Source organism: Anomaloglossus baeobatrachus, chromosome 6, assembly GCF_048569485.1.
Source record: "Anomaloglossus baeobatrachus isolate aAnoBae1 chromosome 6, aAnoBae1.hap1, whole genome shotgun sequence".
Taxonomy (NCBI): domain Eukaryota; kingdom Metazoa; phylum Chordata; class Amphibia; order Anura; family Aromobatidae; genus Anomaloglossus; species Anomaloglossus baeobatrachus.
In genome coordinates, this window is record NC_134358.1 from 37678320 (window position 1) to 37705929 (window position 27610).

A 27610-nucleotide genomic window follows, 5' to 3' on the forward strand; every position below is an offset into this window, starting at 1 on the left:
AAAGCCAAGTGTAGTGCTCCACTATTTCTGCTGTCCCATAGACAATGAATGGAGCAGAGGCTGAGCATGCACACATCCTGAGAAACGGGCTCTGAAACGTCGAGAAAAGAGCTCTACAGCTTCATCTTGACTGTAGCAGAGGTGCGCATGCTCAGCCGCCGCTCCATTCATTGTGTATAGGACTGCTGGAGAAAGCCAAGTGCAACGTAGACAATAAATGGAGCGGAGACCGAGCATGCGCACATCCAGAGAAGAAAGGGGCTCTGGAAACTTGCAAAAGGAGGTCTACAGCCCCATCCTGAATGCAGCAGAGATGCACACGCTCGAACGGCTCCATTCATTGTGTATGGGACTGTTGGAGACAGCCAAGTGCAGCGCTCCACTATTTCCACAGTCCCATAGACAATGAAGTGAGCGGAGGCCGAGCATCTGCACATCCTGAGAAAGGAGATCTGGAACCTCAAGAAAGGAGGTCTACAGCCCCACCTTGAATGCTCAGCCGCTGCTCCATTCATTGTTAATGTGACTGCTGGCCACAGCCAAGTGCAACACGCTCCACTATTTTCACAGTACCATAGACCATGAATGCAGTAGAGGCCACATTGTTAGAAAAGGGCTCTGGCACTTCGACAAAGGAGCTCGACACCTCTATATTGAATGCAGTTGCAGTGTGTATGCTCTGTGGCCGCTCCATTCTTTGTGTATGGGACTGCTGGAGACAGCCAAGTGCAGCGCTCCACTATTTCCGCAGTCCCATAGACAATGAATGGAGCAGAGGCCGAGCATGCTCACATCCTGAGAAACGGGCTCTGAAACGTTGAGAAAAGAGCTCTACGGCTCCATCATGACTGTAACAGAGGTGCGCATGCTCAGCCGCCGCTCCATTCATTGTGTATAGGACTGCTGGAGAAAACCAAGTGTAACGTAGACAATAAATGGAGCGGAGACCGAGCATGCGCACATCCAGAGAAAGGGGCTCTGGAAACTTGCAAAAGGAGGTCTACAGCCCCATCCTGAATGCAGCAGAGATGCACACGCTCGAACGCCTCCATTCATTGTGTATGGGACTGCTGGAGACAGCCAAGTGCAGCACTCCACTATTTCCACAGTCCTATAGACAATGAAGTGAGCGGCTGCTGAGCATGTGCACCTCATAATGCAGTAAAAATGGGGGGGGATCTGCTGACCTCGTTTGGGGGTTCCAGCGGTTGCCCCCTCTCTTGTGGATGGAGGAGAGCTTGTGATTTTGGGAATATCTCTTTAAGGGGGTATCTAAAATGCGGCACATTACTGAGCGCTGCGGCCTTCCCATTCTGCAGCTGAATGATGGGGGTCTCGGCTCAGGGACCCCGCAGTCCTCCTTACAGCTGTGGCGTTTCCCTGCGTACCCCGCTTTCCTGTGACCTATTTGGACGTGCCCCTCTCTGGATGTGATGCATGAAGGCTTCGGCGGCCGCTATTCATTACTTGCTCCCCATTGTGCGGACGTTCATTATCTCGGCCCTTCTCTCTATCAGAACCCATGCGAATTCCCTGCACATTAGGAAGGCGATGCGTCGGAGTTAACCCCTGCGCTGCCGGGAGCACCTTCTATTGTATTCTATCCGCTGCTTTGTTTGCCATTGAACTCTTTAGAGCTGATTCATTTAAGGCTTTTCTGCAGTGTAATGTAACAATGACAAACCTAACTCTGCTACATCTGACAGAACAAGCTCTGCTGCCTCTGCCCAACCCAGCCCTGCTCTTTACCTTAACCTGCAGTCCTATGTAACACCCCAGTGCGATAATGTAAAGGACAAACGTAGCTCTGCCAGAAGTCACAGGCTCGACTCTGCTACATCTGGTGGCGCCAGGCTGCTGTTACCGACCTGAGATTTGTGTTACTTGCAGTCCTATGTAACACTAAGGTGTTTTATCCCAAACATAGCACAGTATAACCTATATTGTACATAGGTCTGCCTGTAAACCGAGTCCCAGAGGATCAATAGCAGTCAGTATCTGTCAGATGTAGCAGAGCAGAGCGTGCAGTAGGCTCTGTGTGTCGTTCAGCACAGCAAGGTGTTACATAGGACTGCAGGCAGGTTTTAATCATTTTCATTATTAGTCAGCTGTAGCAGAGCTGGGGTGAGTACAATAGAAAGAGCTGTGGTGTGATGGGAACGGGCCAGGTATGTCGGGTGTCATTGAGCGATCACATGTCAGTGTTACATAGGACTGCAGGAAAACCCAATCTCAAAGACATGATGTCAAAGTCACATTGGCCATACCTGGCCCTGTTACATTACATCTTTACCTATCACTCATGGCTCTGCTACATCTCAGAGTCCGAGCCTGCTGTGAAACCTCACATTAGGTTTAGCTGCAGTCCTATGTAACACCATGACAGACGCAGCACAGATCACTGGGAGACCTGAGATTGGGTTTAGCTGCAGTCCTATGTTACACCGTGGCAGACACAGCAATGCTACATATGGCACTGACCCAGATCACTGGAAGACCTTTGAGATTTTGTTTTCCTGCAGCCCTATGTAACAGTAAGGTGGGATAGCATTCCCGGCCCCTTACATTCCACTTCATTATTGTGTATCATGCCCAGCTCTGCTACGTCTGTACCTTCCCATTGTTGACCCTGATAATCTGCATGGTTCCGCCTCAATTTTCTGCTGCCCGTGGCTGCCGTTCTCTTCCCCCAGCCCGTGGCTGCCGCTGTCCTCCTCTCCCGCTGCCCGTGGCTGCCGCTGTCCTCCTCTCCCGCTGCCCGTGGCTGCCGCTGTCCTCCTCTCCCGCTGCCCGTGGCTGCCGCTGTCCTCCTCTCCCGCTGCCCGTGGCTGCCGCTGTCCTCCTCTCCCGCTGCCCGTGGCTGCCGCTGTCCTCCTCTCCCGCTGCCCGTGGCTGCCGCTGTCCTCCTCTCCCGCTGCCCGTGGCTGCCGCTGTCCTCCTCTCCCGCTGCCCGTGGCTGCCGCTGTCCTCCTCTCCCGCTGCCCGTGGCTGCCGCTGTCCTCCTCTCCCGCTGCCCGTGGCTGCCGCTGTCCTCCTCTCCCGCTGCCCGTGGCTGCCGCTGTCCTCCTCTCCCGCTGCCCGTGGCTGCCGCTGTCCTCCTCTCCCGCTGCCCGTGGCTGCCGCTGTCCTCCTCTCCCGCTGCCCGTGGCTGCCGCTGTCCTCCTCTTCCGCTGCCCGTGGCTGCCGCTGTCCTCCTCTTCCGCTGCCCGTGGCTGCCGCTCCTCCTCCTCTCTCGCTGCCGTTCTCCTCTCCCGTTGCCCGTGGCTGCCGCTCTCCTCTCCTGGCTCGCCTGCTCTGACCTTTTGCTGCGGTTGCGGCGTCACCAGGAGTAGTGGCATTTGTCATGCGATGTGTGTATGTGCTGTCGCCCCCTCGGGGGGGGCAGTGCCGCTGCTGAGGATGTGCTGCATTGCATCAGGGTGCATGGTTGGTGATTTTTGTTATCGGTGGGGTTGTGTGTTGCGGATCGTCATTGTCTTTTCCCCCTCCCTCCTGTGTACAGTGTGTTGTGGAGGGATGGCTCGGGCACTCCGCCTCCCCCGGCCGGCCCTCGCTCGCCCCCCTCCTGGACCTTCTCTCCTTCTCATTTCCTCATCTGCTTGTGTTTTTTCCCTGTGTCTCTATGGCTAGGATGCCGGATCAGATCTCCGTGTCAGAGTTTATTTCCGAGACCACAGAGGATTACAATTCCCCGACCACGTCCAGCTTCACCACCCGACTGCAGAGCTGCCGGAACTCCATCACTGTGCTGGAGGAGGTAAGGGACCGCCGGCATACCGGCTACTACGTGTCATCATACATACATGTGATCATACCTATATGTGATCATACCTGCTAATACATGTGATCATACCCACATCTACATGTCATCATACCTGCTACATGTGATCATACCTACTAATACATGTGATCATACATGTGATCATACATGATAATACATGTGATCATACCTACACTTACATGTGATAATACCTACATGTGATCATACCTACATCTACATGCAATCATACCTACTAATACATGTGATCATATCTACTAATACATGAGAGCATACCTACACCTACATGTGATCATACATGCGATCATACATAATACATGTGATCATACCTACATCTGATCATACTTACAGCTACATGTGATCATATCTACTAATACAAGTGATCATATATACATTTGATCATACCTACTAATACATGTGGTCATGCCTACATGTGAGTATACCTACACGTGATCATACGTACACGAGATCATACCTACTTATACATGTGATCATACCTACTAATACACATAGTCATACCTACATGAGATCATACCTACAACTACGTGGGATCATACCTACACCTACATGTGATCTTACCTACTACTAATACATGTATTCATACCTACTTATACATGTGACCATACCTTCACCCACATGTGATCATACCTACATGTGATCATACCTACATGTGATCATACCTACATGTGATTATACCTACATGTGATTATACCTACATGTGATCATACCTACATGTGATTATACCTACATGTGATTATACCTACATGTGATTATACCTACATGTGATTATACCTACATGTGATTATACCTACATGTGATCATACCTACATGTGATTATACCTACATGTGATTATACCTACATGTGATCATACCTACATGTGATTATACCTACATGTGATTATACCTACATGTGATCATACCTACATGTGATCATACCTACATGTGATTATACCTACATGTGATTATACCTACATGTGATTATACCTACATGTGATTATACCTACATGTGATTATACCTACATGTGATCATACCTACATGTGATCATACCTACATGTGATCATACCTACATGTGATCATACCTACATGTGATCATACCTACATGTGATTATACCTACATGTGATTATACCTACATGTGATTATACCTACATGTGATTATACCTACATGTGATTATACCTACATGTGATTATACCTACTAATACATGTGATCATACCTACACCTACATGTGATCATACATGGTCATACCTACATGTGATTATACCTACATGGGATCATACTTGCTAATACATGGGATCATGTCTACACCTATGTGGGTTCATGTGGTAGTTATACTGCATCAGCAAGGTCTGTCCCAGGAAAAAGATGTCACAGCCGAGTGGAGTGTCAAGATGTGAAAAAGCACCAAGAAGCGCAAACATTAAGGACTGTAGATGCAATGGTCAGACACGGAAACAGTGCAGCAGATCAAAGACTCTGCATGTCACTTCCCTTCAAAATCGGAAGATGTCCAGCAGTGCCATCAGCTCAGAACTCTCCGTGACTACCGGGACTCCTCTACTGTTTGGAGAAGTATGGCCAGTAGTGGTCCTCAAGGAAGAATTGACGCCCATCTTCAAAATGGAAACAAGGCCGGTGACTCGACTATGCATCAAAATATAGGGGTGGTGGTGCTGAAAAATGTCAGCAAGTGCTCTGGATGGAGGAGTCGAAATGTGAAATATTTGGCTGAAACAGAAAACAGTTTGTTGCTGGAGAGCGGTACAATAATCAGTCATAGTTCAGTAATTTGGCCTTGTTGCCATGTCACTGGTGTGACTTTTTGGCTGCAATTCTTCCATGAATATCACAAAGTCTTTTTTTGTTGATGACCAGGTTTCCTGTTGTTGCCAATTCTGAGTTGATGCCGCTGCTGGACAACTTCCGATTTCAAAGGAAAGTAAGCATGATGTGACTTTCATCTCCTTGGCTGACCACTGCATCTACAGTCCTCAACAATGCCCATTTCTTGGCACTTGAGCAGCACATGTCCTGGGAGACTTCTTGCTGATGCAGTATAACTACCTTGTATCTGGTTGCTGTGCTCAGTCTTGCCATGGTGTATGATCTGTGACGAGACTGTCTTCCATAACCTCAAAATTGCAGCAGAGTTTGTCTGTTCCTCACCCAGTTTTAAGCCTCCTACACAACTGTTTCTGTTTCAGTTAATGACTGTGTTTCAACCTACATATGAAAATGATGATCATGATCACCTGTTTGGTATAAGTTCTTTCTCAAACACTGGACTATAATCCTGCAAAATCCATGACGATGTATTGCGGGCCTGGTCCCCTAATGTTTGTCAGATTAGTCCTATATATTGGTAGGTGTTGGGTCCAGTGTCTTAGGTAGATAAGTAGCTAGGTAGATAGATTGGTAGATAGGTAGGTAGATAGATAGAGGGATAGATAGATAGAGGGATAGATAGATAGAGGGATAGATAGATAGAGGGATAGAGGGATAGATAGATAGAGGGATAGAGAGATAGATAGATAGAGGGATAGATATAGATAGATAGAGGGATAGATATAGAGAGATAGATAGATAGAGGGATAGATAGATAGATAGAGGGATAGATAGAGAGATAGATAGAGGGATAGATAGAGGGATAGATAGAGGGATAGATAGAGGGATAGATAGAGGGATAGATAGAGGGATAGATAGATGGATGGATAGAGGGTTAGATAGAGGGATAGAGAGAGGGATAGATAGATAGAGGGATAGAGGGATAGATAGAGGGATAGATAGATGGATAGAGGGATAGATAGATGGATAGAGGGATAGATAGAGGGATAGATATGTAGAGGGATAGAGATGTGTGTGTGTATATACGAGTGTTTATATATATATATATATATATATATATATATATATATATATATATATATATATATATATCTCTATCTCTCTCTAACAAGTACAGGACCCCCTGAAGTTACTGACGTGGCCACGAATCTTGCCAACATGTAAGTCAGCGTGGTTTTCCACTAACGGCTGGCCATTACCAATTGGCAATGGATTAACGATCAGTTGGAGACCTTGCACATTGCGATGGTTCCCGGCTGTGTCGTGGACGAGTCTTGGCCTCTATGTGCGACTGATTAGGGGTCATAGAGGTTTTCATTAGTTATAGGGGTTAGCCCCTTTAAGAACGCAGCTGGATTTTGCCAGCGATGTAGGTGACATGGGGCTATATAGATCAATGTCTGTCCATGCCATGCAAGGACGGCACAGCGGACAGACAGTCGTGCTTCTGTGCAAGAAAAAAAGCCAGAAGGGTATTTTCCCCTTCATTTTGGGGAGTGGCGATACGCCACCCTGTAGTGCTAGGATATGTGGAACAATGAATATGGGAATATAGACATGCATTACTGCTATGAAAAACAGGTAAAAATAGAGATGCTTGGCATATAAAAATGGCCAGTTCTATGTCAGCCCAACAGTCAGCGCGGAGACCCAACAAAAAGAGGACATCTTGCCGCTGGCTGTTGGGCTGACATAGAACTGGCCATTTCTTCGGCGCTCTATTGGGAGACCCAGACGATTGGGTGTATAGCTACTGCCTCCGGAGGCCACACAAAGCATTACACTAAAAAGTGTAAGGCCCCTCCCCTTCTGGCTATACACCCCCAGTGGGATCACTGGCTCACCAGTTTTCTGCTTTGTGCGAAGGAGGTCAGACATCCACGCATAGCTCCACTGTTTAGTCAGCAGTAGCTGCTGACTATATCGGATGGAAGAAAAGAGGGCCCATATAGGGCCCCCAGCATGCTCCCTTCTTACCCCGCTTGTGGTTTGTAAGGTTGAGGTACCTATTGCTGGTACGGCGGCTGGAGCCCACATGCTGTTTTCCTTCCACATCCCCCTGAGGGGCTCTGAGGAAGTGGGATCTTACCGGCCCCAAAGCCCTGAGGCCGGGCTCCATCCACAGACCCATTGAACCTGCTGGATACGGAGCTGGGTACCGTTCAGGGACATGGCCCTGCACCATTCAGGTACTCTGTGTCCCCGTACACACAGGCACAGCACACTCCAGACTTGCTGGGTGTGCTAGTGCGCCGGGGACAGTAAAGGGTTACAGTCACTGCAGCCTAGCTGAGTGACTTTATGTATGGGGAACTACCGCGCCGGACGCTCCGGGAGCGGCGGCGCGGCTGGGACTTGTAGTGCGCCGGGGACTTAGCGCCGACCGCGCTTTTACGGCGGCGGCGCTTATAAATCCAGTCCCCGGCTTTTGCGGCCTAGCTCCGCTTCGTTCCCGCCCCCACCCTGTCAATCAGGGTAGGGGAGAGACGCTGTACAATCAGCAGCGCCGAGGGCTGGAGCCTTATTTACATGCTCCAGCCCTCTCACTGGACACTGTGGGATGCCGGTTTCCCGCTCTGACTTGGGGGCACGCCCACGGCCCGCCCCTACTCACACGAGCTGGAGAAGGACGCCGGCAGCCATTCCTGCAGTCCGAGCTGAGAGATCGGACTCTGGGCAACCAGGCACAGGACTAGGGCGACCACACACCCGCTTATAGGCGGGCGGTAAGCGGCACCTGAAGTGCTGACCCCACTAAATACCGCAGTTGTCCATTTGTATTTTTATGCTTATACTGCATAGGTCGCTATTTTTGGCTATATGCCCTCTTAGATGGCGACACATCAGCAGCAGGAAAGCGGGGGTGCTAAGGCACAGGCTTTCTAGGCTGCTTGTATTGCATGTACTGAAGTGTTCATGTGTATTTATGCTTGTATGCTATACACTACACTGTACGGTCGCTAGTCTGGGCTATTTTCGCCTAGAATGACTAGACTACAGCAGCAGAAAAGCAGGGGTGCTGAGGCACAGGTTTTTTCTTTGCTGCTTGTATTGCAGGGGTTGCAGTGTTCATTTGTACTTATGCTTGTATGCTATACATTGCACTGTATGGTCGATATTCTGGGCTATATTCCCCTAGATGGCTAGTCTACAGCGGCAGAAAAGCAGGGGTGCCAAGGCACAGGCTTTCTATGCTGCTTGTATTGCATGTGCTGCAGTGTTCATTGTACTTTATGCTTGTATGCTATACATTGCATTGTACGGTCGCCATTCTTGGCTCTATGTCTTAGATGGCTAGTCGGCAGCAGCATATAAGCAACACAGGCTTTCGATGCTGTTTTTACTGCATGTGACACTGTTCCACGGCACTGAACCCCATTGTGTGCAATGCTCCCCTGGAGCACTTGGTCAGCCGGGGTCTCTACTAGACGTGGCCAAAGGAACCACCTGTCAACCCTGTCCAAGGACAGGGATGGAGTTGCATTGGGATAGAGACTTGCAGTCCGGACAGGCCATGGGCAATCTGGATCATTGCTCCCTGGCCACCCTCATTGGGAATAAAATCGGTTCCCCGGGGGGGGTCCCAGGAGGCTCTCTGTATGATGAGGCAGACGTAGCTCATCAGGACTTTGATCCTGACAACGCTCTCAATCCGGATACACCGGATGGTGACGCCATAAGGAATGATCCTATAGCGTCCATCAATGGAATGTTGGATCTTTCTCCCTCAGCTCCCCCAGCGGAGGAGTCAGCTTCACAGCAGGAGAAGTCCCATTTCAGTAGCTCAAACGTATTTTGAGTTTTTTTCTGGCCACGCTGACTTCAGAGAAGCAGTCCAGGAACACCACGCTTACCAGATAAGCGTTTTCTCCAAACGTATTAAGGATACACGTTATCCTTTTCCCCCTGACGTGGTCAAGCGCGGGACCCAGGGTCCAAAGGTGGATTCTCCAATCTCCAGGCTTACGGCTAGAGCTATAGTTGCAGTGGAGATGGGACTTCACTTAAAGATGCCAGACAGATAGACTGTGGTTGAAATCTGTCTATGAGGCTATCGGCGTGTCGGTTGCTCCGGCATTTACAGCCGTATGGGCACCCTAAGCTTTTCAGCTGTCCTTGCACAGCTGGTCTTGAGCATATGTACATTTGTGCCGCAGGGGCGTCCGTATCCTCGCAATGTCTGCATTGCGACTTACCCTATTAATGCTGTCCTGGAAGGACAGTCGAGGTTTCGGTCCTTCCCAAGCTCGGGCAGGTCCCAATTGTCCTCGTCCAAAAGAGCTGAAAATCCTCAGAGGGGCTCAGTTTCCGGGGGCTCAATCACGCCCAAGGAAGGCAGCCGGAGGAACCGCTACCAAGGCGGTCTCCTCATGACTCTCAGCTCTCTCATCTCTCCGCATCCGCGGTTGATGGCAGACTCGCTCGCCTTTGGCGACATTTAGCTGCCACAGGTCACAGACCGGTGGGTGAGGGACATTGTGCCCAGGACAGAGTTCTGTTCTCGTCCTCCGACTCGATTCTTCAGAACGTCCCCACCTCCCCACCGAGCCGATGCTCTTCTGCAGGCAGAAGGAGTGGTAATCCCTGTTCCTCTTCAGGAACAAGACACGGTTTTCCTCCAATCTGGTTGTGGTGCCAAAAAAGGATGGCTCTTTCCGTTCCGTTCTGGACCTAAAACTGCTCAACAAGCACGTGGAGGCCAGGCGGTTCCGGATGAAACCCTCCGCTCCGTCATTGCCTCAATGTCTCAAGGATATTTCCTAGCATCAATAGACATCAAAGATGCTTATCTCCACGTGCCGATTGCTACAGAGCACCAATGTTTTCTACGTTTCGTGATGGGAGACGACCATCTTCAGTTCGTAGCTCTGCCATTCGGTCTGGCGACAACCCCACGGGTGTTCACCAAGGTCATGGCGGCAGTGGTAGCAGTCTTGCACTCACAGGGACACTCTGTGATCCCTTACTTGGACGATCTACTTGTCAAGGCACCCTCTCAAGAGGCATGCCAATTCAGCCTGAATGTTGCGCTGGAGACTCTCCAGACGTTCGGGTGGATCATCGACTTCTCAAAGTCAAACCTGTCACCGACCCAATCACTAACGTCTCTTGGTATGGAGTTTCATACTCTCTCAGCGATAGTGAAGCTTCCGCTGGACAAGCAGCGGTCACTACAGACTGGGGTGCAGACTCTCCGTCAAGGTCAGTCGCACTCCTTAAGACGCCTCATGCACTTCCTCGGGAAGATGATGGCGGCAATGGAGGCGGTTCCGTTTGCGCAGTTTCATCTGCGTCCTCTTATTGGGACATTCTCCGCCAATGGGACGGGAAGTCAACATCCCTGAACAGGAAAGTCTCCTTTTCACAGAAGGACTCTCTGCAATGGTGGCTTCTTCCCACCTCATTATCACAGGGAAGATCCTTCCTACCACCGTCTTGGGCGGTAGTCACGACAGGCGCGAGTCTGTCAGGGTGGGGAGCAGTTTTTTCTCCACCACAGGGCTCAGGGTACGTGGACTCAGCAGGAGTCCACCCTTCAGATCCATGTTCTGGAAATCAGAGCAGTGTATCTTGCCCTACTAGCCTTCCAGCAGTGGCTGGAAGGAAAGCAGATCCGAATTCAGTCGGACAACTCCACAGCGGTGGCATACATCAATCACCAAGGAGGGACACGCAGTCGGCAAGCCTTCCAGGAAGTCCGGCGGATTCTGACGTGGGTGGAAGCCACGGCCTCCACCGTATCCGCAGTTCACATCCCCGGCGTAGAAAACTGGGAAGCAGACTTCCTCAGCCGCCAGGGCATGGACGCAGGGGAATGGTCCCTTCGCCCGGACGTGTTTCAGGAAATCTGTAGCCGCTGGGGAAGGCCGGACGTCGACCTAATGGCGTCCAGGCACAACAACAAGGTCCCAACCTTCATAGCACGGTCTCGCGATCACAGAACTCTGGCGGCAGACGCCTTAGTGCAAGATTGGTCGCAGTTCCGGCTCCCTTATGTGTTTCCACCTCTGGCACTCTTGCCCAGAGTGCTACGCAAGATCAGATCCGACTGCAGCCGCGTCATACTCGTCGCCCCAGACTGGCCAAGGAGGGCGTGGTATCCGGATCTGTGGCATCTCACGGTCGGCCAACCGTCGGCACTACCAGACCGACCAGACTTACTGTCCCAAGGGCCGTTTTTCCATCGGAATTCTGCAGCCCTGAACCTGACTGTGTGGCCATTGAGTCCTGGATCCTAGGGTCTTCAGGATTATCCCAAGGGGTCGTTGCCACCATGAGACAGGCTAGGAAGCCCACGTCCGCTAAGATCTACCACAGAACGTGGAGGATATTCTTATCCTGGTGCTCTGCTCAGGGAGTGTCTCCCTGGCCTTTTGCATTGCCTACCTTTTTTTCTTTCCTGCAATCTGGGTTAGAAAAAGGTTTGTCACTCGGCTCCCTTAAAGGGCAAGTCTCGGCGCTATCCGTCTTTTTTTCAAAAGCGTCTAGCACGACTTCCTAAGGTGCGCACGTTCCTGCAGGGGGTTTGTCATATTGTACCCCCGTACAAGCGGCCGTTAGATCCATGGGATCTGAACAGGGTACTAGTTGCCCTCCAGAAGCCGCCCTTCGAGCCTCTGAGGGAGGTTTCACTTTCTAGACTATCACAGAAAGTGGCTTTTCTGGTAGCGATCACATCTCTTCGGAGAGTGTCTGAGCTAGCAGCGCTGTCATCCAAGGCTCACTTCCTGGTCTTCCACCAGGACAAGGTAGTGCTGCGCCCCATTCAGGAGTTTCTCCCGAAGGTGGTATCCTCTTTTCATCTTAATCAGGATATCTCTTTGCCTTCGTTTTATCCTCATGCAGTTCATCGGTATGAGAAGGATTTACATTTGTTAGATCTGGTGAGAGCACTCAGAATCTACATTTCCCGCACGGCGCCCTTGCGCCGTTCGGATGCACTCTTTGTCCTTGTCGCTGGTAAGCGCAAAGGGTCGCAGGCTTCTAAGGCCACCCTGGCTCGATGGATCAAAGAACCAATTCTTGAAGCCTACCGTTCTGCTGGGCTTCCGGTTCCATCAGGGCTGAAGGCCCATTCTACCAGAGCCGTGGGTGCATCCTGGGCATTACGACACCAGGCTACGGCTCAACAGGTGTGCCAGGCAGCTACCTGGTCGAGTCTGCACACTTTCACCAAACATTATCAGGTGCATACCTATGCTTCGGCGGACGCCAGCCTAGGTAGAAGAGTCCTGCAGGCGGCAGTTGCCTCCCAGTAGGGGAGGGCTGTCTTGCAGCTCTAACATGAGGTATTTCTTTACCCACCCAGGGACAGCTTTTGGACGTCCCAATCGTCTGGGTCTCCCAATAGAGCGCCGAAGAAGAAGGGAATTTTGTTACTTACCGTAAATTCCTTTTCTTCTAGCTCTTATTGGGAGACCCAGCACCCGCCCTGTTGTCCTTCGGGATTTTTGGGTTTTTTTCGGGTACACATGTTGTTCATGTTGAACGGTTTTTCAGTTCTCCGATGTTACTCGGAGTGAATTTGTTTAACCAAGTTATTGGCTTTCCTCCTTCTTGCTTTTGCACTAAAACTGGTGAGCCAGTGATCCCACTGGGGGTGTATAGCCAGAAGGGGAGGGGCCTTACACTTTTTAGTGTAATTGCTTTGTGTGGCCTCCGGAGGCAGTGCTATACACCCAATCGTCTGGGTCTCCCAATAAGAGCTAGAAGAAAAGGAATTTACGGTAAGTAACAAAATTCCCTTCTTTTATATGCCAAGTATCTCTATTTTTACCTGTTTTTCATAGCGGTAATGCATGTCTATATTCACATATTCATTGTTCTACATAGTTGCACTCTGTAGTGCTAAGATATCTCTCCTTTTTGTCACTATGTTCCATGTTCAGTTTGCACCTGTACACATTAGAAAGGTAGGATGTGCCATCAGTCTTTTTCTTAGATTACAGGGATACGCCATCATGTCTTACGACGGGGATACCCCTTTAACACTTTCTCTGTATGGCGGCACCAGGACCTGAATCCAGTGTAATTATAGAGCGGTGCAATTAATAAAATCCTAATTAGAGAAGTCGTAGCCCCCCGAGGGGTCCGCAGGGACTCTGAGCCGTTTTTGGAATTTCCTTACGTCGTGTAGAAGTAATGGATGCAGGTGCATCAGACTAACGAGGGCGGAGAACCCATCATGTACACTAATATAAAAATATATATATATATATATATATATATATATATATATATATATATATATATATATATATATATATATATATATATATATATATATATATATATATATATATATATATATTATAGTACAGACCAAAAGTTTGGACACACCTTCTCATTCAAAGAGTTTTGTTTCTTTTCATGTCTCTGAAAATTGTAGATTCACATTGAAGGCATCAAAACTATGAATTAACACATGTGGAATGAAATACGGTACTTAACAAAAAAGTGTGAAACAACTGAAAATATGTCTTATATTCTAGGTTCTTCAAAGTAGCCACCTTTTGCTATGATTTCTGCTTTGCACACTCTTGGCATTCTCTTGATGAACTTCAAGAGGTAGTCACCGGAAATGGTTTTCACTTCACAGGTGTGCCCTGTCAGGTTTAATAAGTGGGATTTCTTGCCTTATAAATGGGGTTGGGACCAGCAGTTATGTAGTGCAGAAGTCTGGTGGATACACAGCTGATAGTCCTACTGAATAGACTGCTAGAATTTGTATTATGGCAAGAAAAAAACAGCTAAGTAAAGAAAAACGAGAGGCCATCATTACTTTAAGAAATGAAGGTCAGTCAGTCCGAAAAATTGGGAAAAGTTTGAAAGTGTCCCCAAGTGCAGTGGCAAAAACCATCAAATGCTACAAGGAAACTGGCTCACATGAGGACCGCCCCAGGAAAGGAAGACCAAGAGTCACCTCTGCTGCGGAGGATAAGTTTATCCGAGTCACCAGCCTCAGAAATCGCAGGTTAACAGCAGCTCAGATTAGAGACCAGGTCAATGCCACACAGTTCTAGCAGCAGACACTTCTCTAGAACAACTGTTAGGCCGGGGCCACACGGGGACTACTGCGATCCCCTTGCATGAGACTCGGCTCGTGCTGGCAGTACAGCAGAGCCGAGTCTCATGCTTGTGTCCTTGCAACTGAGGTCCGTTCGTGCGAGCAGACCTCAGCTGCGGGGGGCGGGCCGGCTCTCAGGAGGGGAGGGAGGGATTTCTCTCCCTCTCGCCTGTGTAGCCGGCTATAGACATTCTCGCATTGCACTGGCAGTACACCGGTGTACCGCGAGTGCAGTGCGATTTTTCTCTCGCCCCATTCACTTGAATGGGTGCGAGAGAAAGAGTCTCGGATTACAATCGCAGCATGCTGCGATTGTTTTCTCGGTCCGATTAGGGCTGAGAAAATAATCGCTCATGGGTGCTGTCACACAGGCTAGAATTGGTCCGAGGGGAATGCGATGTTTTATCGCACTCCACTCGCACCGATTTTCTCGCCGTGTGGCTTAGGCCTTAAGAGGAGACTTTGTGCAGCAGGCCTTCATGGTAAAATAGCTGCTAGGAAACCACTGCTAAGGACAGGCAACAAGCAGAAGAGACTTGTTTAGGCTAAAGAACACAAGGAATGGACATTAGACCAGAGGAAATCTGTGCTTTGGTCTGATGAGTCCAAATTTGAGATCTTTGGATCCAACCACCGTGTCTTTGTAGAAAAGGTGAACGGATGGACTCTACATGGCTGGTTCCCACCATGAAGCATGGAGGAAGAGGTGTGATGGTGTGGGGGGGCTTTGTTGGTGACACTGTTGGGGAATTATTCTAAATTGCAGGCATACAGAACCAGCATGGCTACCACAGCATCTTGCAGCGGCGTGCTATTCCATCTGGTTTGCGTTTAGTTGGACCATCATTTATTTTTCAACAGTACAATGACCCCAAACACACCTCCAGGCTGTGTAAGGGCTATTTGACTAAGAAGGAGAGTGATGGGGGCTACGCCAGATGAACTGGCCTCCACAGTCACCAGACCTGAACCCAATCGAGATGGTTTGGGGTGAGCTGGACCGCAGAGTGAAGGCAAAAGGGCCAACAAGTGCTAAGCATCTCTGGGAACTCCTTCAAGACTGTTGGAAGACCATTTCCGGTGACTACCTCTTGAAGCTCATCAAGAGAATGCCAAGAGTGTGCAAAGCAGTCATCAAAGCAAAAGGTGGCTACTTCGAAGAACCTAGAATATAAGACATATTTTCAGTTGTTTCACACTTTTTTGTTAAGTATTTCATTCCACATGTGTTAATCCATAGTTTTGATGCCTTCAATGTGAATCTACAATTTTCAGAGTCATGAAAATAAAGAAGACTCTTTGAATGAGGAGGTGTGTCCAAACTTTTGGTCTGTACTGTGTGTGTGTGTGTGTAATATATATATATATATATATATATATATATATATATATATATATATATATATATATATATATATATATATATATATATATATATATATATATATATATATATAATATAATATAATATAATATAATATGTATGTATGTATGTATGTATATATATATATATATATATATATATATATATATATATATATATATATATATATATATATATATATATATATATATATATATATATATATATATATATATATATATATATATATATATATATATTCTGACATCCAACGAGCTGAATTCTGGATTATCGGTCTTAACTTCCTCTTAAGAGTGGAAAGTCTCCTCCAATTATTTTGCATTTCTCTGCCGAAAGGTGACGGATTGTCAGCATACTGGATTAATGGAATTAGTGAGCAGTATGTGATAATACATGTCATTGGTGGTTTTACTATATCTTCCTCTGTGTGACACACAGGCACACGCGGGGCCATACACACTACTGATCACACTATGGTTTGTATGGAGTGCACACAGGCACACGCGGGGCCATACATACATGCTAAATCTCAGTGCAGACCATAAAATAATGTATTTCCCCTGATGGCCGTCACCCCCGGTGCAGATGTATTCCCTCAGTGACGTGTTTTCTGCAGCATTTTCTCACAAGGTGACTCCTCTGACAAACGCCGTTTATAGGGCGCTGGAGATAAGCCGGATAAAGCTCAGTAGGTAAGGACTGTGGACGCCGGGGTGTAGCACAGCAGCGCGCTGTCCGTCTGTCCCACCTATCCCCACATCAGTAATATTGCAAGTCGTCTGGTGAGGAAATCCTGGATCCTTCTACCAAATGCTGCTGATGCTGCTGCCCCTCACCCTGCAGTGACAGCCAGCTCCACGAGCAGCAGCTGGGGACCGGATAAGTAGGCTAGACAGAGAAAAGCAGAAGGAATGGGAATGGCCTATTAATTCCTCAGTATACGTTTATATGGAAATGTACAGAGGAAAAAGGAATGACCTCTGAGGTACAGATACACCATTATGGATTCCCCTTTTAAAGAGTAACTGTTAGTTGCCATAAAAATATTTTTGTGTTAATGTTTTTTTTTTTTTTTACCTGGCGTGAATGCCGCTGTTCTCCTGAATCCGGCGATGTTTTTCCTTTGTTCCTACGCCTCTCCGTTCCTGAGATACGGTCCTTTCTTTCCTGCTAGTCTTTTATCCAACTGGGTGTGGTCCTCAGGAAGACAGCCCCAGAGGAGTCGAGAACCACGCCCATATGGCTAAAAGGCTAGATTTATATACGGGGAAAAGGAGGCCATATCTCAGGAACGGAGAGGCATAGGAACAAAAGAAAAACATCTCCGGATTCAGGAGAACAGCGGCATGTATACTGGGTAAATAAATATATGTTTACGGCAAGTGACAGATTCTATTAACCCCTAAATGGTTTTGTCGTTTTGTCTAACTTTGCAACCAGTTTTTTTTTTTATTATCTCTGTCCTAAAAAAACCCATGAAGCAACTTTGCAAATATTGTTGTCTAAAGTCTTCTACCGTTTTGTGTATGCAGCACCAAAAGCAGTCCTATGTGCCGCCATGGGTGTAGGTCACAAACCCGGTCACTGGCTCTTAATTTTTGGATTTAATATGGGTCTGATCAATCCACATTGTGATATGATTGGGGCTGTAGGAAAGATGAAAGCGCGAGATGATCTGAGGCTTGTCCCCGTGTCACTGCGCAGTGCCGCGCTGACAGGATATGTGTGGGCCAGGTACGAGTGTTCTGCCGGGGGCAGCGGTTTAGCACTGGGTTATCCACAGCTTTGCATTAAGGGCACTTACACTTTGCAAATAGGAAAGGACCTTGCTGCAGTGTCGAGGGTTCAGCTTTGTGCACTGTTGCTTCCTCCTTCAGAATATCTCACCGCAGATTACAGGGTACGAGCAGGGCACCACCAGTAAAGTGCTATTTAAATAGCACCCTATAGATCGCAGCCACAAGTGCTGTGCTACTTCCTGATGATTATCATTGTGCCATGTATACCCTGTCCTCCGAAATAGCACAGTGATAAACCGTTTTCTACTGGATCTCTACCGTCTGACATGATAGACTTGTGGGGGCAATGCTAGGATCACAGTGCAGACTGCCACTAGGAAAGGAGGTAGGGGAAACTGTGCAAAGGGGGATATACTACTAAAAATGCTAATATGGTATATGGAAAGATGTATGACAACCCATCGAGATACATACTACATTACTGATCCCAAGTTACATCCTGTATTATACTCTAGAGCTGCACTCATTATTCTGCTGGTGCAGTCACTGTGTACATACATTACATTACTGATCCTGTGTTACCTCCTGTATTATACTCCAGAGCTGCACTCACTATTCTGCTGGTGCAGTCACTGTGTACATACATTAAATTACTGATCCTGTACTGATCCTGAGTTACCTCCTGTATTATACTCCAGAGCTGCACTCACTATTCTGCTGGTGCAGTCACTGTGTACATACATTACATTACTGATCCTGTACTGATCCTGAGTTACCTCCTGTGTTATACTCCAGAGCTGCACTCACTATTCTGCTGGTGCAGTCACTGTGTACATACATTACATTACTGATCCTGAGTTACATCATGTATTATACTCCAGAGCTGCACTCACTATTCTGCTGGTGCAGTCACTGTGTACATACATTACATTACTGATCCTGAGTTACCTCCTGTATTATACTCCAGAGCTGCGCTCACTATTCTGCTGGTGCAGTCACTGTGTACATACATTACATTACTGATCCTGTACTGATCCAGAGTTAACCCCTGTATTATACTCCAGAGCTGCGCTCACTATTCTGCTAGTGCAGTCACTGTATACATACATTACATTACTTATCCTGTACTGATCCTGAGTTACCTCCTGTATTACACTCCAGAGCTGCACTCACTATTCTGCTGGTGCAGTCACTGTGTACATACATTACATTACTGATCCTGAGTTACCTCCTGTATTATACTCCAGAGCTGCACTCACTATTCTGCTGGTGCAGTCACTGTGTACATATATTACATTACTTATCCTGTACTGATCCTGAGTTACCTCCTGTATTATACTCCAGAGCTGCACTCACTATTCTGCTGGTGCAATCACTGTGTACATATATTACTGATCCTGAGTTACCTCCTGTATTATACTCCAGAGCTGCACTCACTATTCTGCTGGTGCAGTCACTGTGTACATACATTACATTACTGATCCTGCACTGATCCTGAGTTACCTCCTGTATTATACTCCAGAGCTGCACTCACTATTCTGCTGGTGCAGTCACTGTGTACATACATTACATTACTGATCCTGAGTTACCCCCTGTATTATACTCCAGAGCTGCGCTCACTATTCTGCTGGTTCAGTCACTGTGTACATACATTACATTACTTATCCTGTACTGATCCTGAGTTACCTCCTGTATTATACTCCAGAGCTGCACTCACTATTCTGCTGGTGCAGTCACTGTGTACATACATTACATTACTGATCCTGTACTGATCCTGAGTTACCCCCTCTATTATACTCCAGAGCTGCACTCACTATTCTGCTGGTGCAGTCACTGTGTACATACATTACATTACTGATCCTGAGTTACCTCCTGTATTATACTCCAGAGCTGCACTCACTATTCTGCTGGTGCAGTCACTGTGTACATATATTACATTACTTATCCTGTACTGATCCTGAGTTACATCCTGTATTATACTCCAGAGCTGCACTCACTATTCTGCTGGTGCAATCACTGTGTACATATATTACTGATCCTGAGTTACCTCCTGTATTATACTCCAGAGCTGCACTCACTATTCTGCTGGTGCAGTCACTGTGTACATACATTACATTACTGATCCTGCACTGATCCTGAGTTACCTCCTGTATTATACTCCAGAGCTGCAATCACTATTCTGCTGGTGCAGTCACTGTGTACATACATTACATTACTGATCCTGTACTGATCCTGAGTTACCTCCTGTGTTATACTCCAGAGCTGCACTCACTATTCTGCTGGTGCAGTCACTGTGTACATACATTACATTACTGATCCTGAGTTACATCCTGTATTATACTCCAGAGCTGCACTCACTATTCTGCTGGTGCAGTCACTGTGTACATACATTACATTACTGATCCTGAGTTACATCCTGTATTATACTCCAGAGCTGCACTCACTATTCTGCTGGTGCAGTCACTGTGTACATACATTACATTACTGATCCTGAGTTACATCCTGTATTATACTCCAGAGCTGCACTCACTATTCTGCTGGTGGAGTCACTGTGTACATACATTACATTACTGATCCTGAGTTACCTCCTGTATTATACTCCAGAGCTGCACTCACTATTCTGCTGGTGGAGTCACTGTGTACATACATTACATTACTGATCCTGAGTTACCTCCTGTATTATACTCCAGAGCTGCACTCACTATTCTGCTGGTGCAGTCACTGTGTACATACATTACATTACTGATCCTGCACTGATCCTGAGTTACCTCCTGTATTATACTCCAGAGCTGCAATCACTATTCTGCTGGTGCAGTCACTGTGTACATACATTACATTACTGATCCTGTACTGATCCTGAGTTACCTCCTGTGTTATACTCCAGAGCTGCACTCACTATTCTGCTGGTGCAGTCACTGTGTACATACATTACATTACTGATCCTGAGTTACATCCTGTATTATACTCCAGAGCTGCACTCACTATTCTGCTGGTGCAGTCACTGTGTACATACATTACATTACTGATCCTGAGTTACATCCTGTATTATACTCCAGAGCTGCACTCACTATTCTGCTGGTGCAGTCACTGTGTACATACATTACATTACTGATCCTGAGTTACCTCCTGTATTATACTCCAGAGCTGCACTCACTATTCTGCTGGTGGAGTCACTGTGTACATACATTACATTACTGATCCTGAGTTACCTCCTGTATTATACTCCAGAGCTGCACTCACTATTCTGCTGGTGGAGTCACTGTGTACACACAGTACTATGCAAATGCTTTAGGCTGGTGTGGATAAAATGATTTACAGTAAGAAGCTTTCAAAAATAGAAATGTTAATAGTTTATTTTTATCATTTAACAAAATACAAAGTGAATGAACCAAAGAGAAATGTAAATCCCATCAGTGTTTGGTGACTCTCCCCCCCCCCCCCCCTTCCTTCCTTCATCACTTCTTGTTCTTCTCAGTCTCTTGTACCGTTTTTGAAGGAACTCTGCATGAGATTGTTCCAAACATCTTGGAGCCCTGACCCCCGATCTTCTGTGTATGAGGCTTGTGCGGAGCCGTGTGTCTCCTGATCCCAGACAGACGGGATGATCCATATAGGATCGGAGCCTTCTCTGGTCTTTGTCCCTTCACTTCAGCATCCACAATCCATCTTGAGACAAAGTCTTTGTGGAGAATATAGGCCATGGTGCTATGGGAAGGTAAACTAGAAGCGGCGCGTCCTCCTTAGCTGCCCTAGGGACTCTGGGCTGGGAGGGGGGACAGTGTCTGTGCATTCCTTCTATATGTCCTTGGTGTACATTGCATGAACAGTCACACCCATCCATGTACTAATATGTTCCCAGACTTCATTATTCTCACCCCAAGGGGCTTCAAAGTGACAGCTGAAATCTTAGAGACATTAGAAGGGAACTGCTTGATTTATGTATCCAGGGCTGATCTTTTTTTTTTTTTATTGGGCCAAACATTGACCCTATGAGGTAGGGTTGTATTTAAGGCTTCTGAGCCTAGTGAAGGGCACAGAAGGGTTCACTGTGCCCCTTAAAATACAAGGGCTCAAGTACCACTGGTACTGTGAATGGCCCATCTTGGTTGCTTAATGGTTAGTCCTTTGTGGGCTTATGGAGCAGATCCTTGTGTGAGGTTCTTCAGCTGGTCATTGTGTGAGCTTCCAGACTTGGTCATTGTGTGAGCTTCCAGACTTGGCCATTGTGTGAGCTTCCAGACTTGGTCATTGTGTGAGCTTCCAGACTTGGTCCTTGTGTGAGCTTCCAGACTTGGTCCTTGCGTAAGGTTCTGGAGCTGGTCCTTGTGTAAGGTTCTGGTGCTTGTGTGAGCTTCCAGAGCTGTTCCTTGTGTGAGCTTCCGGAGCTGGTCCTTGTGTGAGCTTCCGGAGCTGGTCCTTGTGTGAGCTTCCGGAGCTGGTCCTTGTGTGAGCTTCCGGAGCTGGTCCTTGTGTGAGCTTCCGGAGCTGGTCCTTGTGTGAGCTTCCGGAGCTGGTCCTTGTGTGAGCTTCCGGAGCTGGTCCTTGTGTGAGCTTCCGGAGCTGGTCCTTGTGTGAGCTTCCGGAGCTGGTCCTTGTGTGAGCTTCCGGAGCTGGTCCTTGTGTGAGCTTCCGGAGCTGGTCCTTGTGTGAGCTTCCGGAGCTGGTCCTTGTGTGAGCTTCCGGAGCTGGTCCTTGTGTGAGCTTCCGGAGCTGGTCCTTGTGTGAGCTTCCGGAGCTGGTCCTTGTGTGAGCTTCCGGAGCTGGTCCTTGTGTGAGCTTCCGGAGCTGGTCCTTGTGTGAGCTTCCGGAGCTGGTCCTTGTGTGAGCTTCCGGAGCTGGTCCTTGTGTGAGCTTCCGGAGCTGGTCCTTGTGTGAGCTTCCGGAGCTGGTCCTTGTGTGAGCTTCCGGAGCTGGTCCTTGTGTGAGCTTCCGGAGCTGGTCCTTGTGTGAGCTTCCGGAGCTGGTCCTTGTGTGAGCTTCCGGAGCTTGTCCTTGTGTGAGCTTCCGGAGCTGGTCCTTGTGTGAGCTTCCGGAGCTGGTCCTTGTGTGAGCTTCCGGAGCTGGTCCTTGTGTGAGCTTCCGGAGCTGGTCCTTGTGTGAGCTTCCGGAGCTGGTCCTTGTGTAAAGTTTTGGAGCTGGTCCTTGTGTAAAGTTTTGGAGCTGGTCCTTGTGTAAAGTTTTGGAGCTAGCCCTTATGTAAGGTTCTGGAGCTGGTCCCTGTGTAAGTTTCTGGAGCTGGTCCTTGTGTGGGGGCCTCTAGTGCTGGTTTATGTGTGAGATTTTCTGGGGTTCATCTCTGTATTTGGTTTCTACGATGGTCCTCGTGTGAAGCTTTGGGAATGATCCTTGTGTAGTGGGTTTAGAGATAGCTTTGTATCTTAGACCTGTTCTTCAATGGGGGCTTAAGGACTGTCCTTGTACAGGGGTTTTTTTTTGTCTTGTTTGTGACTGCTCATCTTTGTGGGGGACACTGTGTTTTGGGCAAGTATGTGTTCTTTGGCTGGTTTTTGTCGGTGGAGTCCTGTGGCTGGCCCTTGTTTCTGGGTTGGTTCTTTGTGGGATCTCCCTGGGGTTGGCCCTTATGTAGAGTTTTTGTGATCAATTCCTGTATGTGTCTGTCGTAGACTTGCCCATGTATAAGGGGCTTCAGGACTTCTCCTTAGGAGATTCTTTGGTTGGTCCTTGTTTGGTGATTTTATTTGACTAGTCCTTGTGTGCAGCGTTATGGTACTGGTTCAGTGGGGGTTGATCTCTGTGACTAGTACTTGTGAGGGACACTGTGATATGGGCATATAAGTGCTTTTTTGGCTAGTCCATGCATGTGGGGCATTTTGGTATGGTAGTTTGTGGTGTCCTCTGGTGCTGGTCCTTGTATAGAGAGGTCTGAGCCTGGGTAGTATGGCGTTTGGTGCTCTGGAGCTGGTTCTTATGGGGGCCTCTTTGACTTTTACTAGTGGTGGGCACGGTGGCTGGGGCGTGTCTTAGACAGGTAGTCTTAATGGCTGGCCATTTCGGCTGGTGGTGAAGGTGCTACCCCACTATTTTTGGTCACAGGGATTGTGGTTTGTTTTTGTGGAGCGCCAAATCTTGTGACTTATGATAGTGAGAATTCTGAGCAGTGACCTATGGGGCATGGTGTGATCTACTTTCAGGGGTGTCTGCTTCTTTGTGGGGGTGTCTGCTTTCCTTTTGGTGGTGGCTACTTTCCTTTTGGTGGTGGTTGCTTTCTTCTTGGTGGTGGTTGCTTTCTTCTTGGTGCTGGTTGCTTTCTTCTTGGTGCTGGCTGCTTTCTTCTTGGTGCTGGCTGCTTTCTTCTTGGTGCTGGCTGCTTTCCTTTTTGGTGCTGGCTGCTTTCCTTTTGGTGCTGGCTGCTTTCCTTTTGGTGCTGGCTGCTTTCCTTTTGGTGCTGGCTGCTTTCCTTTTGGTGCTGGCTGCTTTCCTTTTGGTGCTGGCTGCTTTCCTTTTGGTGCTGGCTGCTTTCCTTTTTGGTGCTGGCTGCTTTCCTTTTTGGTGCTGGCTGCTTTCCTTTTTGGTGCTGGCTGCTTTCCTTTTTGGTGCTGGCTGCTTTCCTTTTGGTGCTGGCTGCTTTCCTTTTGGTGCTGGCTGCTTTCCTTTTGGTGCTGGCTGCTTTCCTTTTGGTGCTGGCTGCTTTCCTTTTGGTGCTGGCTGCTTTCCTTTTGGTGCTGGCTGCTTTCCTTTTGGGGGTGGCTGCTTTCCTTTTGGAGGTGTCTCCTTTCCTTTTGGGGGTGGCTGCTTTCGTTTTGGGGGTGGCTGCTTTCGTTTTGGGGGTGGCTACTTTCGTTTTGGGGGTGTCTTTTGTTTTGTGGGTGTCTCCTTTCTTTGAAGTATCCTGTTGTATTCTTTAACTTTTTTAGCTTCTTGGACACCTCCTTATGGAACCGTAACTAAGGCTTATGTTTGGCGTAGGGTTCATATTTTAAGCATACTAAAAAATCCCCAAAAATCCTACTAGGGCTTATTTTTGGGGAAACGGGGTATGGTACCTGAATCTCTTCTCTGTAGCAGAGGAATCTGCTTCTCAGAACAGTAACATTCCTATAATCCTACATCGTGTTTTGGATTATCACATTCTCTTTGAAAATTTATATAAAAGTCACCCGTAAAGATAAAGAACCATCAGGAGGTGAGAAATCCGCTATTTATTAGGGCTACTCAGTCTTCAGCTTCTGACCTTTCTATTTCCGGATTATCAGATGCTGGACTAAAGGAATTTATATCTCAAATACTGTCGCAATCATTTATTATATTTTCACCGACCATTTTTAACAACCATGTCTATGATATCTCTTGGTTGTGAGATAAGCGGTGCCCTCTGTGTACTGGAGCCGCTTATATCCCTCCATATTAGTGTAGGCAGACGAAGCAATAACAGATCTTCCTGTATTGGTTCTCCGAATGGTAATTTTACCAAACCTGTACGTAGGATGAGATTGGAAATGGCATAAGTGAAGCCCGCTTGGCTTTTACTGAACTCCCATTTTCCTGTGGCTGACAGATAATCCCAACTCAGCCATGAAAAGAGCATATGCTGTACAGTACACTGCCGCTCCATGCTGCACAGACTTGTTTTAGGCCTCTCCCATCCATCCAGCCTGCAAGAAACAGGAGGAGCAGGCTGACCAGTGAGCTGCAGCTTCAGGACAGTGCTGGACAATGCAGGGAGAAGCATTGTGCCATATACTACACTGCCTCTCCATGCTGCACTGACTTGTTTTAGGCCTCTCCCATCCATCCATCCAGACTGCAGGGAGCAGCAGGAGGAGGCTGACCAGTGAGCTGCAGCTTCAGGACAGAGCTGGACAATGAAGTGGGAAGCATTGTGCTATACACTACACTGCCTCTCCATACTGCACAGACTTGTTTTAGGCCCCTCCCATCCAGAATGCAGGATGCCGCAGGAGGAGGCTGACCAGTGAGCTGTGGCTTCAGGACAATGAAGGGAGAAGCATTGTGCTATACACTACACTGGCTCTCCATGCTGCACAGACTTGTTTTAGGCCCCTCCCATCCATCCAGACTGCAGGAAGCAGCAGGAGGAGGTTGAGCAGGGAGCTGCAGCTTCAGGACAGAGCTGGACAATGAAGGAAGAAGCATTGTGTTCTACACTACACTGCCCCTCCATGCTGCACAGACCGGTTTTAGGCCCCTCCCATCCATCCAGACTGCAGGATACAGCAGGAGGAGGCTGACCAGTGAGCTGCAGCTTCAGAATAAGGCTGGACAATGAAGTGAGAAGCATTGTGTTCTACACTACACTGCCTCTCTATGCTGCACAGACTTGTTTTAGGCCGCTCCCATCCATCCAGACTGCAGGAAGCAGCAGGAGGTTGTTGAGCAGTGAGCTGCAGCTTCAGGGCAGAGCTGGACAATGAAAGTAGAAGCTTTGTGCTATATGCTACACTGCCTCTCCATGCTGCACAGACCCATTTGAGGCCCCTCCCATCCATCCAGCCTGCAGGAAGCAGCAGGAGGAGGCTGACCAGTGAGCTGCAGCTTCAGGACAGAGCAATGAACGTAGAAGCATTGTGCTATCTGTGTGTCGAGCGGAGGCTATTTATGGGATCCCATTGACTAATACCCGCACATTAATTTCCTCCCACAACCGTGCACCAACCATCTGGAGTGACTTCATTATAATATTGGCCGTTGCGTTAATTTTAGCTCCCTCCGGGGGGGTAGAGCAGGTAGCAGAAGTCACCCTTGCAGTGGCACAGCGATGATGAATTATTTATAGAGGAGGAAGCCTGGGCGCTGGGGATGTGTATCCTGAGCCACGCTTATCATCTGCCAGCTCGGTGGCCAAGAAAAACAACTGGTGGCTCTCTCCGGCACGGTGCACCGCCGGCGCCCTCGTCAGGCAGAAGACATGGCAGGAAGCGTGTGTCACTTCTCTCACACATCTCTTGGCTGTGCTGCACGGGGAGGAATGTGACCATGGAGAGGAGTCCAGGCCTTCTTCAATCCTTCATATATGTGCTTTTTATTTTTTTTTTTTTATGCTTTTAGTTGTTTTTAACCCTTTTGAGATTTTTGCAGCTGCGTGTCATGCGGTGGTGGGAGGCCGGACGCCGCTGTGGCACGGTGCACAATCTGGCGAGTTCCCATCTATAGCCGGGGTGATACTCCTGCATGGTGTCTGGATTATTTACCTGCGAGGGGTCACATTCCTCCTCTATCTTATATCTGCTGTGACTGTATATCATCCCAGTAATGCGGCCATACCTGTTCTTTATCTCACTAGCGTTTAGCTCCCGGGCTCCAGAATACAAAAACGTAAATGGGTCCAGTGCAAGATAAAAGGGAAAAAAATAAGCAGCGTTAGCGAATAGTTTTGGATTAAAGAAATAACTGCCACCGTTTTGGGTATACAGCCCCTGTGCCGAGCTATGTGTCCCTAGGGTTACAGATTACTAACAGTCTGATTCTGCAGTCATGTCTGAACCCTAATGGTGCCATACCTGTTCTTTATCTCACTAGTGTTTAGCTCCCGGGCTCCAGAATACGAAAACTTAAATGGGTCCAAAGCAAGATAAAAGGGAAAAAAATTAAGCAGCGTTAGCAAATAGTTTTGGATTAAAGAAATAACTGCCACCGTTTTGGGTGTACAGCCTCTGTGCCGAGCTATGTGTCCCTAGGGTTACAGATTACTAACAGTCTGATTCTGCAGTCATGTCTGAACCCTTAGGCTATGTGCGCACGTTGCGTTTTTTGACGCTTTTTTTGGGTGCATGAATTTCCTATTTAATTTTTGCAGTCCGCACGGTGCAGGTTTTTTTTG

The 27610-nt window shown here is 47.9% G+C and overlaps 1 protein-coding gene across 3 annotated transcripts in view; it reads left to right on the forward strand.

The window, feature by feature from the left end:
* The window catches only part of ASAP1 (ArfGAP with SH3 domain, ankyrin repeat and PH domain 1), a 409622-nt gene that overhangs the window by 147668 nt on the left and 234344 nt on the right, over window positions 1-27610 (forward strand). For all 3 annotated transcript variants that reach the window (XM_075352860.1, XM_075352862.1, XM_075352861.1), the window contains one exon: window positions 3631-3757. In XM_075352860.1, coding sequence (XP_075208975.1) covers window positions 3631-3757 — 127 coding nt within the window. The remainder of the gene's footprint in view (window positions 1-3630; window positions 3758-27610) is intronic.